General features: G+C 34.0%; 1 protein-coding gene across 2 annotated transcripts; it reads left to right on the top strand.

Moving 5' to 3' along the window:
• The first annotated feature begins 236 nt into the window (after positions 1-236).
• Positions 237-13975, top strand: LOC18592583 (serine/threonine-protein kinase STY46-like). 2 transcript variants are annotated; one of them, XM_018125580.2, is made up of 16 exons: positions 237-735; positions 876-990; positions 3246-3358; positions 3488-3607; positions 4398-4470; positions 5606-5716; positions 6358-6408; positions 6997-7106; positions 7202-7309; positions 9063-9136; positions 9876-10051; positions 11739-11834; positions 12197-12277; positions 12370-12420; positions 13204-13344; positions 13420-13975. In XM_018125580.2, exons 1-16 carry the CDS (start codon positions 554-556, stop codon positions 13447-13449), a joined length of 1632 nt encoding a protein of 543 aa, XP_017981069.2. In that variant the 5' UTR covers positions 237-553; the 3' UTR covers positions 13450-13975. The 2 variants fall into 2 exon arrangements, with proteins under 2 accessions (XP_017981069.2, XP_017981067.2); XM_018125578.2 differs by having other exon boundaries at positions 238-735; positions 6967-7106.
• Positions 13976-15396: the final 1421 nt, after the last annotated feature.

Genomic DNA, 15396 nt, shown 5'->3' with positions numbered 1-15396 from the left:
AGGGTTTTGGTAAAAGGTTAAAATGCTGATGCGAATTTTTGTTTTACTGTTTTAAAGCTGCTTGACGGGTGCCCCTAGCAAAATCGTTTTTGTTTCCCCCTTCCGAATGGCGTTTTCGTGATTCCGTTGAATCTCTGTCACCGTAATTCTCTGCCCTCTCTAAGGGTTTTCCCGTAACCTCAGTCAACATATTTTAATCCAAGAAATTTCCGAACCCTATCCACTTCAGCTCTCTTTCTTCCATTCTGTTAATTAAATAATGAAAAAGAGAAAAAAAGACTTAGCCTCGCTCTTTTCTTTCTTCCTACCTGAACATTCGTTTCCTGTTTCTTCTCTGCGACACTTGCTCAATTTCCAAATTTACCCTCCAAACTCTCTCAAAACCCCATTCTCTCCCTCCGTTTTTGTCTTCTCAGATTCCATCACCAGTCAAAGATCCTCCTCACTTTGATCAACAACCAAGACAGCAACAATTTCCCTCATGCGATGCGTAAATAGAAAGAAAGAAGAAAAGGAGAGGAAGAAGAAGAAAAAGTATTAGATTTCATTGTGGATGGATTTGACGGAAGGAGTCGGAGAGAGCTCGTCGCCGCCCAGAAGCTTCGGTAGCTTCAACAGCTACGATGTCAGAAACGACGTTTTCAATCGCTTAGTTGAAACCGGCCACGAAGAAGCCATTTCTAATCCTGACTTTCGTGACCATTTAGATTCTCACTTCAATCGCTTGCCTGCTAGGTAAAATTTATTTCTCATATGAATAATTTATACATTTGTAGCTGTTTTATACGTATTTTTTTACTTGTTTTATGAAGAATTTAGTAATTTATTTGTAGGATTGGTTAAGGCTGATGAAGTTGTTTGGTTTTTGGATTCAGTTATGGACTTGATGTTAATATGGAGAGAGTGGAAGATGTTTTGTTGCATCAGAAACTACTTGCATCAGCGAAGGATCCGGACAAGCGGCCGGTTTATCATATCCGCTTCTTAGAGGTACTACTACTTCTTTATTTTTATTTACATAGCAAAAGAGGAACGTCTTTTGATTTTCTTCCTTTTTGTTGTATTCAAGATGTTGCTGTTAGAAAAAGTGGAAAAAAAAAATGGAGATTTCTGCTTTTTATTTTGACTACTAGTTCATATGTAGTTGCTGTTTGTGGTCAAGTTAATGTGAAGAGGCTCAAAATCAGACTTTTGGAGATAGTGGTTTATAATTCCAGCAAAGTGGTAGAAACTGAAATATCTTGAAATGGACTAGTTATGCGTATCATTTTTCCTAAAAACTAGCTGTTACAAGAAGAGATAAAGTTGTGTTAATACATTACTGATTGATAATCAATTAAAATAGATGGTGGCTTGTGAGACAGAGTGTTGGGAACATGTGGTTGTTGGTGACAGGTGAACTTGAGAACAATTCTTTTAAGCTTTGCTTGATAGGGAGGGTGGAAATGTTTTGATATAATGGTTAGGTTTCAGAACAACCTTCCTATTTTTTGGAATTACCATTGGATATAAGCCTTTTCCTTCTTCCCTCCTTTCCATCCTCCCAACCAAGTAAAGCGTAGTGTTTAATGTAATGTGAATCCAGTTCTTTTCATTTGCAGTTGACCCTTTGCTTATTTCCATGAGATAACCAGAAACTATTATTATTAAATAGTACTATTTATTATTAAATTCATGTGTCAAAAAGATAGTATTCTTTTTATAGTTTTGTTAGAGCAAGTAATATTAGTTGCATTAAGTACAAGCCTAATAATACTTATCAAAAAAAAAAAGGTACAAACCTAATGTCCAAGGTGAAAAGGAGATCATTAGAATTTTTTTCAATAAATTTTTGTGAAAGGGAATTTTTTTTTTTAAAATATGTGTTTGAAGAATTTTTACTTGGCAAATAAGTTCTGTTACTGTGCTCTAAATTTTGAGATAGCATGGCCCTAGCATTAACGAAAAGACTTTTCATATTTTTATATCAATGTTTTAAGTTTTGCTCTTTTTTTTTTTTTCAACTTTAATTGTACACAAAGGGTCTATGGTACTACTACTACATTTGTAATATTTAGTAAACTACCTCCTCACTTTATTCCTTTCATGGATTAGGATATAGTGTAAAATAAGTGTTGATAATGTCATTTATATCATGCATATAGTTTCATTGTTGGCGTGAAATTATCATTACTTTATAAAAATTAATTAATAAAGGACTAGTGGAGAAATATGTTATGATATATAGAATGGATGTTGTGTCATGAAAAGCATAAGGGGCCTACTGTACTCATGTCATTAAGAAAATGGGAAATTAAGGGCAATTTGTCATTCCAAAGTTGGGTTGTACCTTCAAGACATGTGTCTTATAGATTTGTGTTTGAAGGATTTTTGTGAAGAACTCAATGTGATTTGATGTCCTAATAATTTCAAATTGTTCAGATAAAATTGCGAGTAATCACATAAGTTATTATGTTATTATATATGGAAATTGTAATTTTTTTTATATTTATATAAGCTGAAGTGAATGAAGATGAGCAACGGTTTTGTTTTTGTGAATTTGTGCCTGTGGTAAGGAAAGTTGATGGTGTTTGTTCCTGTTTTATGGCTTAGCTGAAAGGTTTATGTCTCTGCTTATATGTCTTATACAACTCTAACGATATGCAAACTCATGCATCTTGATGTGTCTTTGTATTTGGCTGCGTGTAAATGTGTGTTTTGCTGATGGGTACCTGTTTGAAATTCTAAAATGCTTTGAAGCAGTAGTACTCTAAAAACAGGTTCTGAATTGTTATGGTTAAACAAGATCAGAAAACTCCATGATATTTATGGTATTTCATTAAATTATTTTGTGCAATTTTTAATGAAATTTATTTTTTCATCTTTTGATACCTTCTTCTGCCCTACTGCCAATGTCATTATAGTATATCTTATCCTTTTTGTAGTCCAATTTTTTTTGTTCCATTTTTTTTCACAGAAAGTCAGGAAGGAAGAAGCTGATTATATATCTGGTTTTATAGATTTTGGAAAGTGAAAATAGATGAATAAACAAGAATAGCATATCCTAATCACTATTTCTAAATAATTTTTAAAAAAGCAGTTTATGAACCCTTTAAGAACCGCATGCTCTTAACCACTTTATACTTTTGCACCAATAGTGGTATTACATCTAATTTATTCTTAATATCTTCTAATATGATGCATGATCTGTTTGCCTTCTTTTCCTGATTCTACCTGTTTTCTCCCTTTTACATGTTGGCATGTAGAACCTTTGCACCAAAGCAGATGCAAATGATGATCAACAATTTATAAATTCTTTTTCTGCCCAAAGGCCTTTTGATGATGGACATAGTGAAAAAGTTGTGCCTTCGCATAAAAGGTATTATATGTGTTACCTTCTTAGTTGTGTCTCTTCCCTTTTCATTATTTGATCTGAAAAGACTTTTTCACATTTTTTTGTTTTCTTAATATTTTTGTTAATTGTTGCTCCATTACCTTCTGTAAATAGAAGCAGGGATCATGCAGTTGACTTTGAACCTTGCTCTAAGCTCGAGGACCTAAATTTGGATGTCAGAAAGAATTCCAAGTGTGTAGAGGATAGATATCTCACGGAGAACTTCTCCAAAAGGTACCTTGTTGAAGATTTGTTAGACATCTTTTTCCTTTCTTTGAAACTTCAGTTATAATTTTTTTTCCTATTTGTTAGCTTGGCTACACGTAGAGATTTTCCTACATTTAGGATCGAGAACCTCTGTGTATTTTTGTTTGTTGCGGATGGGGGTGGGGGTGCACGCTGTGTGTGTTTGTATTTGGGTCTTCCTTCTGGGGAATTACTTCAAAACAAAATGAAATGGTTAAATTGAAACATCACCGGTATTAATAGGCTAATTTTTTGTGCGTCAACCATTCAATCTGTACCTGCAACTATGAAACTGATTTTGTTTTCTTTTCCTCCCACATGGGTCAATACATGTATCCAAGATCTCTATGGCTTTGGCTTTCCCTTCTCATTCATGTTTATACTGAACGGAGTTCTGTGTTACTGGTATCATAACAATACTCTGCAGATCATAAGTATCTATTCAGTTATGTTTTTCTGACTATTGAAATGATTTTAAGATTGTCTAATCCATTGTTACTTGACAAGAGGTTCATTTGAAAGCATTTTGTTTTATATGGAGATGGTCATCTTCTTATTCACTTTCTCTCTTCCCTCACCTGCATTGACAATTGAAGCAGCAACTGTGCACAACAATTTATCTATATGTATATGCACATATTTAGTACTATACATACATGACCATGCAGAATGCATGCACACTAGAATGAGGCTGATGAATACTGCTTTGATATATCAGTCATGGATTTGTTGTATGTACATATGTTAAGTGAGTTGTCTTTTGGTAAATGTTTTGCAGGCAAGATATTGTACATATTCCAATTCATGAAGTTATATTTTCTACCACCGACAGGCCAAAGCTGCTTAGTCAGGTATGTTTGACAACATGTGTCTTATTGTCATGCAGAGCGTTACTTTGGTTTTAGGTTAAATTTACATTTATAATCGTTGTGGTTGACTTTTTTCCATTAACACCCTGTATTTGTCTCTCAGCACTGAATGCCCTGTGGTTTCTATCTACTATCGTAGGGTTACATTGTTAACTTTTCAACAGGATGATAAAAAAATTCAAAGCTGAGCTTGAATGTGATCCTTTGGTTTAATATCTATTGTATTCAACTTCTTTCCATTGAGTTTCAGTTGATGTAAGGCCAGCCATGCTAAAAAATATTCAAAGCTCAGCTCGAATTTGATCCTTCGCTTTCTTTGAGATCTGAAAAAGCAGCTTAGGATGCATAGTTATTCACTAGTTTTTTATTTTGTGCGTTCAATTTATTAATGGAATTTTTTCAGTTTGTTATCCTATTTTAATGTTATTATGCTATTGGAAATTTTTATAGTCTGGATAGGCTTCTGAAACCTTGTTGTCATCATCTGATGGCTTGTCATAATGACGTCTTGCTCAAACTGCTTTCTTGGTAGCGGCTAATAGATGCAGTTTATACTTTTTGGTCATTAACTTTATGATGCTTATCAAAAAATGTTTATGGTGTTTAAACTCTCCTTCAAAAAAGGATCCCAATCATTCCTTTTTTAAGAACAATGCTAAAATTTGTGAAAGATTTTATAAGCTTGCAATAAGGTTCAATTCCTACGTCATCTGTTACAATCTTAATTTAATTGCTATTAACTAGTATCCTTCAGATTCCTGCCAACATATCTTTTATTTCCTTTGAACTTTTGAAAGAAAAACATGGCCACTTGCTTATGTTGAACCCTTGGAGCATGCAAAATGCATTAGAAAGACTTGAGATCTGTAGAGATTATCCATTTTGGTTTGTGAACACTAATAAATATCCCGCACCTTTCTCTACCCTCTGCTAAGAATATTATTGTAATAAATTCTTGGATGTAATAAAGAGATACAGAACTAATTTTGACTTCTATTTAAGCAGCTTGTGGGGCTTTGAACATCATCATTTATCTGGTTAACCTTTTTTTTTGGATAATATTTATCTTGTTAACCTAGTCAAATCTGAAAAACTGACCAGCTGTCATTTCTTCTAGCTTTCGGCATTGCTTTCAGATATAGGACTTAACATTCGTGAAGCACATGTGTTCTCAACAACTGATGGCTACTCTTTGGATGTGTTTGTGGTTGATGGATGGCCTGTTGAGGTAGCCATTTTTCGATTAGATGTTCTGTTGTTATTAGGTCTTTGTATCTTCATATTGTTTGGTGAGCCATAGAATGTGTAGCTAATAATGGATCTTACTTTACAGAACATAATGTATCTTCTGCTATTGTTGTGCGTGCAGTTTCCTTAATGGTAGTTTTATTCTTTTTTTTCATGATTTGTTTTAAGCAATAAAAACTCTTGCTTTGATGCTGGAACATTTGCTTTTTCTGTTAATCCATGTCTTACATTTCTTCAGATCTAATTCATGGAAAAAGAACTTCAGAATCCCCCCACTATGCTGAGAATGGAAATGAATGGCTATCAATTCATGCTTTATACTAAGGCTCTGTGCTGATGTCATTTTTGTTCATGCCTTGCAAAAGCTGCTGTTTATTTTCTTTTTATTTTCTTTTTGTTCTAATACTGCTTTGACAATTGACCATAAAATCAAAAAAAAAAAAAAAAATTGGGTTGGTGCTTGGTATATATTGAATTTATTTAGTTGGTTAAATTAAGCAACATACAGTTTATCCTGGGAGAGTAGCCTTAATATATTAAGGAGCATTGTGATTATATTTCTTTTATGACAGGGATCTCTGCTGAGTCCAAATGTTGCTGACTTTGCAATGTTGTGGCCAGGATACAGATGGTTTATATAAAGCTATGGAAAAAGCAGTCGCTAGAAGCAAGGTAAACTGTGTCCATGTGAATTCTATTTATGGCCTTTGCTTTATTTTCTAGCTTGATTGCAAGTGTCTGAAACTTATATCAAATCCAAAGGAAGAATGGTTTTTAATGTTTCAGGATTGTAGTTTTTACAATGTAGTTGGACATTATAAAGCTAGTAAACTACTGTTGACATTAAAATGTTTTAAAGGGCCAGTACTGTCTGGTTTTGTTTTGAAGTTCAAGTGGTTCAAGTACACTTGAAGAGTTTTTCACATTTCTAGTAGTATGAAGTTCTTTATGTTGCCACTGCCAGATTCGTGCATGTGACAGTTGATCTGTATGTAAACTTATACTTCACGAGTAGTTAAGCAGATTGTAACCCTGGTTTTTCACCCCTATAATTTGTATTTGATGGATTTATTTTCTTCAGCGCTTTACTATTATCTTCCTGTTGGATTGTGATGGATCTCTCTCACATATTATGTTGCTTTCACTCTTTTATTTGCTTGAATTTTGCCTTCTTTAAGTAAATTATGAATACCAAAAATATATTTTAGCTTATGACTCCTGGACATATAGGGGTCACTGTCTGGATCTTTGCATTCTCAGTCAGCTGTAGATGATGCATCTGCAGCACAAGAAAAATCTGGAGATTGGGAGATAGATAGAAGACTTTTGAAGATAGGAGAAAGAATTGCATCTGGATCTTGTGGAGATCTGTGAGTTGTACTTCTATGAACTTGATACTTCTGATCTACTCTATTCTTTATTTTCCTTTTTGTTGCTCAAGCTTCGTCTGATGTTTCATCTGAAGGTATCGTGGCATCTACCTTGGCCAAGATGTTGCTGTCAAGATTCTTAGATCTGAGCATTTGAATGATGCTCTGGAAGATGAGTTTGCTCAAGAAGTGGCAATTCTCCGGTGAGAAGCTTTCAACTGTTACTTTGGAGTTCAGTTCTGGGTTCGCATTGTTCTTTGCAACCATCTTTAATTGTTGTGCTGTTGGATCCCTTTATATTCTGTTAAATAACCTGTCTGCCCCTTGCCTTCTACACCCCCACCCACCCAAAAGAAAATGGTAATGGAAGGAAAGAATAGTTGAATATTTGAACACTTGTGTTTCCATGTTGAAAGTTGTCTCATGCAGGTTCACTCTCCTAAAGAGTTTTTTGCCTCTTTTGTCGGACAACCCATTTAATCCAAATAAGCTAAAGTAGGAGTGAAACAAAGTTGTTGAGACTCTGTTGTCAACTAGGAAGCACCGACACAAACACGGGACATGGGTATGACACGATATGGATGCAGCAACACAACAATTTTTGAAAAATTAGGACATGATGAGGCAGGATATAGCAATAAAATATAAATTTAATATGTATTTGATATATGTGTATAATTTAATTAATTATTTATTAGAAAATGTTTTAAAATGAATTTTTTTAATACTTTAATATAAATAAGAACAATATGCATTAAAATTTCTCAAAATATAAAAATCTTAATTATATCACAATTTTTTATCACAAATTTTTAAAATAATTTTATTATCATGCACATAAAATAATTAATTGTGTTGGATATACTTTAAATTCATCTAGACCTATTGTGTTATAGACTCAAAAGTGTAACCCAATAAGCTTTGAAACCTTCCACCCAAAAGCCCATTTGAGCCAGCCCAATTTTATTTCAGCCTTAACTATATTAACTTTTTTTTCTCCATCTTCTCCAGTACAGTAGGCTGTCCAGCTTCTGCTGCATCTCCTTCCACTCTATCTATCAGATAATCTTTTAACCAACTTTTCACCTCTAATCTGAGTCTCACCCACATAGAACAATAGCACTTGACAGTGGTGAATCTATGATGTTGCATGAGAGGTGGCTAAAGGGTAATTATAAGGGTAATTATACTATATGTATCAAGTTTTATACATATAATAATTAAAAAAATTAAAAATTGAGAGGTGGTGGTTGCCACCACCTGCCACCCCCTTGGCTCTACCAGTGCTTGAGCCCAAAGTAAGGAAGGTTGAATTGTTGGATACTTCTCTCTCTTTTCTTCTGTCTCTCTTTTAATTTTTGTGGCTTCACTGCCATATCCAGTGGTGTCCATGCCATATCCATGCTGTGTCTGAAATAATAAATTTCTTTTAATTGTTTGGTGTATCTGTATTGGACATGGATACTACATGAATACAACACAAATACTAGGAGGGTAGAGCCTTGTCCGTGCTTCATAGGTTGTCTAGTCGTAGAAGTAGCTTTTTCTTTGCCTAGATTCTACCTTGGAGCAATCATTATACTTGGCAAGCATAAACTTACTTTACTAACTAATAAAAGGATTTATAATGCTATCTCTTCCCCCTTGGGAGTATGTCAGCAAATAGCATTTCTATGTATGCATTTCTCTATCTCTCTTTCTCCCTCGAGAATTGGTAGCTTTCTCTCTTAAGTTAAATTTAATTTTAGTTTTATTGAGGATAAACTTGTTTTACAAGCAAATAAAAGGGTTTAAATTATATGTGAATATAAGTATTTTCCTTGCCTTTTTTCTTAGATTAATAATCTATTGCCTAATTTCTGATATAGTATATATTTGATGTTTTCCAGTGCAATTGTATTTATGTAGGACCATTACCATATGGATATAATCTTATTTCTGGGTTCTTGAGTGCAGAGAGGTCCAGCATAAAAATGTTGTTCGTTTTATTGGTGCCTGTACAAAATCTCCAAATTTGTGCATAGTGACAGGTATGAAACTTTTGAGGAATTGAAATAGCCTCTTTGAATTAAATTAGGCTTCTTTTGTGGTTCTCTTCACCACTATCAATCTGTCATCTCGGGTTCCAGCAATTTTGTTGTATGTCAACATCCCCCTTCCCCACCAAGAAAGAAACAAAAGAAAAATTCTGAAAAGAAATCCAATGGGTGTAAAAAAGTTTGTTGTAGGTATTGGTGTTTTAAACTTCTGGACTTAAATAATTCTGTCGGACATATGCAGATTCAATTAATTGCTGCTAGGTCGTGGTAGAATTAATTTGATTAAAATATCAAGGTTCTTTTGGAGCTTTATCGTATAAGTTTTCTCCAAGTACTAGCTGTGGAGTATTCAGTTGGAAGGAAGAGTCATACGCTTGGTGGTGTTAGTTCCATGCTAAGATAACCAAGTCCTCTGGAGATCTTTGTTCAGCGGTCATCAGTTGAGCAAAGTTTTACGTTATCATAATTTTTTTTATTAGTAAATTTTATTAGCTGGCCTTCTGTTCTTTTATTTTCCTTTTGGGGTTGGTGAACATCTTTTAAGTGTCAACTTAAATTGGAGCAACTAAAAGAATTATTGTAGTTGATAGTAATTGAGAGCTTCCAATCCCCCATCCCCTCCCTTGAACCCTCTTATTACTTGTACACTTGTTGTTGCAGCTGTTAGAGTCTGTTTAATTTCAAATATATATCTAGATTCTCATTTTCTAGCACATATTGCTGTTTGCAGAATATATGCCTGGGGGAAGCCTATATGATTATTTGCATAAGAATCATAATGTCTTGAAGCTCTCTCAGCTGCTGAAATTTGCTATTGATGTCTGCAAAGGGATGGAGTATTTGCATCAAAACCACATAATCCATCGGGACCTGAAGACAGCAAATTTGCTAATGGATACAGACAATGTAAGAATTTTTTTTTGATATCGTCGATATAAGCATGCTCAAGGGATTAGTTTATCTGATTTTCTAATAATTAAATTGTTCTAGGTGTTGGGCAACATGACAGAAGATTAAGTTGTAAACCAGAACCATGACATCTGGAAGAGTTGGGTTTTCCCTTGTAAAAGTTCTTAACAAGGGTAAAACTTCCATGAAGGATAGTAAACTAATTATATGAATTTGCATGCATTGGGTTAGTGAATAGAATGCTAGTGAAAATCCTTATGCTTATCTCTATAGAGAGCAGATTAGAGTTATGTCATGAATTATTTTTAACCCTTAATCAGATATTTATGGACATGAATTCTATTGCGTTGTGTTCCTCTATTTAGGAGATTAGTTCAAGTGTCTGTGGTAACATAGCACTAAATAATTTTTCATCACATTAATATTGTCTATGCAACTGAGGTATGTTTCATATTGGTTCTAAGTATCTGCAATCTCCTCTCTATCTCTCTCTGGATGATTCATGTGTATTTTCGTGACACTTTCTTTTGAAAAGCTTTTAAAGGATAGTTTGACCTGAAAGTGGCTTTATTGAGTAAGAATCACTTTATTTCTAATGGTATCTTACGCTGGTAGTGACTTCCTTTTGCGGTTCTAACTGATTGCACCCTAATCAGCATTTGGATCATCAAAAAAAAAATGTCAGGGGAGTAGTGACATATGCCATTCAGGTTTTGAACTATTAAAGTATACGCCATGATCTAGATCATAAATTATTGTCTTTTGAGAATTGTTTAGTTGGCAAACCAAGTGCATGTGAGGGGGTCGGGGAGTGGCTAGCCTTTCATGTTTAATTGTAGGACATTGTGGCTATTTAGACTCATCATAAGTAGCAAGTTGTAGCGTGGCTTCACTGGTTTCATTTAGTTGTATTTGGCATATGCTGCTTTATGTATTATAATTTGAACTTTGATTTTGTAAATCTGTCTCAAGAAAACCTCCTGCTTTTGGAGTTGTAATGTTTCTGCAAATAGGAGTTACATTTGGGGTAGGATGTGGAATTTTGATTAGTAAAAGTTACATTAGTAGACCTAATATGCAAGTTGTTATGAATCGAGCAAGTAATGTTGATTTTTCCATTCATCTCTCATTTTGGTGGTTTAGTTTCTAAGAATTTTAATGCTGATGGAGAGTTTGGAAGGTTATAAAATTTGTTGGGTTTCAGCTTGTAATAAAAATTTACTTCAATACCCTGAGTAAGGGGTCCTGTATATGAAGCTCGCTTCGGTAAGAGCATTAAAGCCAGGGTGAATAAGCAATAAACTAGCTAAACCATGAAGCAAGGATCTCAGTCACAAAAGAAGAGAAGAGACTAACAAGTGTTTTAGCATTGTGTATCTGGATTGACTCCTATATGTGAGCTGATCCTTCCTACAAATCCAATGGCCAGTGATACATTTTCTGTTGACTATGTTTGTTACTAAATTAGCACAAGTCCTTGTTATGCTTTTAGTGACTTGATCCATCTCTCATGCTATATTTGTCTCCTAGAATGATTTTTTTTTAATTTTAATAGGGTAGACAGCTAAAATAGCTGGTTGTAGTCTGTATTGGCATGTGTTAATTGATTATTTCACAGTTTAAAGGGAGATTTTTGTGACATTTTTTGTTTTCTGAATTTAAGAACTTTATGTTTTCTCTCAAGGTTGTTAAGGTGGCAGATTTTGGTGTCGCTCGGTTCCAGAACCAAGGAGGAGTAATGACAGCTGAGACTGGGACATATAGATGGATGGCACCTGAGGTGTGTATCTCTAATGTTTGTTTTTCTTTTTTCCCGCTGAGGAGACTGAGGGCCTGTGGTTGCATCCTTTAATTATTTCAAAACGTGGTAAACATTTGATGATTCTGATAACAAATGTAACTATTGGTGGAAATTACCTCTATCTGCTGGTCTTTTATTAATGTTCTAATATTTGGATAATTTGTTCCTTCCATGTGTTTTCTGCTAAAAATGAAAGGAGCTGCAGATTTAATGATTCAAGTTCTATTTATGCCCCTGGTTATGTGTTATAGTTTTGGCTTACACGCTGTGTACATTAACCTTCATCGTATGTACTTCTTATGTTGGTATTTTATCTTCTTACTTTATTTCTCTCTGACAAGGTCATAAACCATCAGCCATATGATCAGAAAGCAGATGTATTCAGTTTTGCTGTTGTACTGTGGGAGCTAGTGACAGCCAAGGTATTTCCTGAAATTGAAGAAAGTTGATGAGCAATTGGATTTTAAAGATTTGGAAGTTATACTTCTGAAAAGTATTTTATCGTGGTATGCAGGTTCCATATGATACCATGACTCCATTGCAAGCTGCCTTGGGAGTGAGACAGGTTTGCAGTTTTATTGATGGAGTTAAATATTATTTAAACTATATCATTGTTTAGTATAAGACTGAAGAGTTTCTCAGTATCCGAGATCTATTATTGAATTTTGGATTTGTTTCTCTAGTATATGTTATTACTGCATCATTCATTGCATGGAAGCAATTGTATTCTAATGTTTGTTGATTTTTTTCATTCAATTTCAAGCATGATTAAAGCAGCTTCCTTATGGTTATTAGTGAATATGTGCACTTGGAATGTATATACTTGATTGCTTTTGCAATAAAAGTTCTTAGTTTACATGTTGCTGCATGAAATCTGGTCTGAAATGTATATGCCTTCTGAAGGGTCAGTATGCTGTGACTTGGAAATGAACACTACCAATCTATTGAACTGTTCCAATTTTTTGGGTACATCAACTATAAATGGAAAGATTTATAAGAGCTGTCACCTGTATAAGAAGGCATTCAATCTGTTGATGTTATGAAAGAAACCTCCAAAGTATTGATGCTTTAAGCACATCTGCAGTGAAGGATAACGTCAATTCCCTGTACATTATCTACAGTTTAGGTGTCTGCTATTAGAACGCTAAAGTCATGGGGTTCTGCCAAAAAGAAAGAAACCTACATCACAAAACAATGAAAAGGGCCTTGGAATTTTGATTTCACTACAAGCATGTTCTTGTCCAGGAGTGTACAAGGCCACCATGTAGTAGGACTGTTAACCTGGGGCAAAAGCTCTTCTAATATTGATGTCTTGTGTTTTTTTTTTGGTCTTATTATTTTTTATCAGGGCTTGCGTCCAGATCTTCCTGAGGCTGCACATCCAAAACTCTTAGACATGATGCAGAGATGCTGGGAAGCGGCCCCAGACAAGCGACCTTCCTTCTCTGAGATAACAGCTGAGTTTGAGACACTTTTTGAAGAAGTTAAGGTAGAATTTTGACAAATCAGATAAGCCTTCCTTTTGAAGCACCATTTCTTTGCATCTAACTAAAGAGTGTCACAGGAAACAACGGAAGCAGTGAATGGCAACTGAAGATTTTGGTATCTACGTAACCTGATTGACACATTTGAAGATTTCTTTTCGTCGGATAGTTATAGAGGTCTTATATTTTATAATTTGAGGGAAAGTGAATTTCACTAAGGCTATGCTATACTATACTACACGAAAGGCACGAAGAAAATGCTCATTTGTAATTTTGTTTTGTTTGTCTATTTTTTCTTCGAATGACGGTGTTAAGTCTCTTACTTGAAGATGGTGTAAAAAGAAAATGCTTCCAAGCAATATGATACCGAATTTCCAAGATACGACACAGGTGTTGGATTTTAATACGAGTTGGCTCGAAAGAAGGGGAGGAGAAAAATGCTTAAACAACTTACGGAGCAGAAGAAACCGTAAAAACAGCAGCAAACTCTTCCGAGACGAGCGGCCGCCAGCATTTTAACACTGGGACTGGCTTATCCTGTAAATTAATTTACCCTCAAATGAATCTGTTATGTAAGCATTTCACATAGCTGAGTCACCATGGTGCTCTTGTATAAAATGCTTGCACTTTCTAACATGGATTGATTCACATTGAATCACCTTCTATCAGCGTTCCACCTGCCTATGGTTTCAACATATAGTTTCTCGTGATTAAGTTTTAATTGTAAAAAGAGTTATGTCGTCGATTTTTTTTAGTAAAATTATCGATATATTTTTAATAAATAAAAGGACACTGTATTTATCTTACATTGAAAGTATTAAGTTTGTTAGATAACGTTAACAGAATAATCAGTAGACATTTTTCTTAAGATTTTTTCTTTTCATTTTTATTATTAAAGGAGAAAAAACTTTCGAACTTAGAACCCTCATTGTAGAAGTGGGTGGGACTATTATTGGGATAATAATACCTCAAACGACCTACTTAAGTTATTTCTGATCTTGAATGAAAACGTCACAACTATCATAAATTGTCACACTTGAGTGGTCATGTATAAAATTATTAGCATGTGACAATTTTGTTAAAATAATTGATGAAATGATTCTCAAAGAAATATTAGAGCATTAAGGAGAGTGCTTGAGCTTGATAGGTTGGGGCATGCCTAACTAAGTTTGATAAATAGCTGAAGAATCTCATGGAGTCCTGCAATTTGACGCGGAGCGTGTATTGGAAAGTAAGCACAGCTTAATTTAGAGCCAATTTGATGGTAACTTTAAATTTCATTATTATTATTATTATTATTATGTAATAAAAGAAGTAAGAAGTACAAGTTGTTATTAATTAATTTTTTCACAGTATTAGATTGATAGATTCCAATCCGACAACTCTTCTACGAGGATACGTATATTTACTGTTAAGTGAAATTCTTAACTTAAGTATTTTTCATTATTAACTAATACTATATTTTATTTAATGAAAATAAAAAATAATAATAATCCAATCAATACTCAGAATCGTTTGACTTTGAGAAAATTTTAGGCCAAGTGGACCATTTCCATGTCATCTTTGGGCCATGGTTTTCTTATTTTCTCGTCCAAATTTGCATGGAAACTACTTCAACAAAGTATAGAAAATTGCATACAATTAAGCATCCGGTTCAATCCAAGTCCTCTCTTATTGAACAATGAATTATATAAAATTAGGGGAAAAAAGACTAACAAGTCTCCAAATTGGAAGTCAATCACAGTCCCTTTCTGCCTTTTATAAATGCATTATTTATATTCATAATTTCATATATATATTTTAAGTCTCGAACCAATAAAAGGGGTTAAGCGCAATGCAGTTTTCATACAAGTATTTTTTTTTTCCCCATTTTAAAGCTCTTCTCCTTTTTCATGTTTCTCATTCAATAAAATGAAATTAATAAAAGAAAAACAGAAGAAAACAGCTAAAGATATAAAATCTCTCTCTCAAAAAAAAATGTTATAATAAATCTTAAATTATATAAAAATTGAAAACTGATACACCTGGCCTAGAGATCACAACCATGCTTGATTAAA

The sequence above is a fragment of the Theobroma cacao genome, chromosome 8 (assembly GCF_053813885.1).
Source record: "Theobroma cacao isolate CCN51 chromosome 8, ASM5381388v1, whole genome shotgun sequence".
NCBI classification, from domain to species: domain Eukaryota; kingdom Viridiplantae; phylum Streptophyta; class Magnoliopsida; order Malvales; family Malvaceae; genus Theobroma; species Theobroma cacao.
The sequence above is the reverse complement of the archived record's forward strand: the minus strand, read 5'-3'. Positions and strand labels throughout refer to the sequence as shown.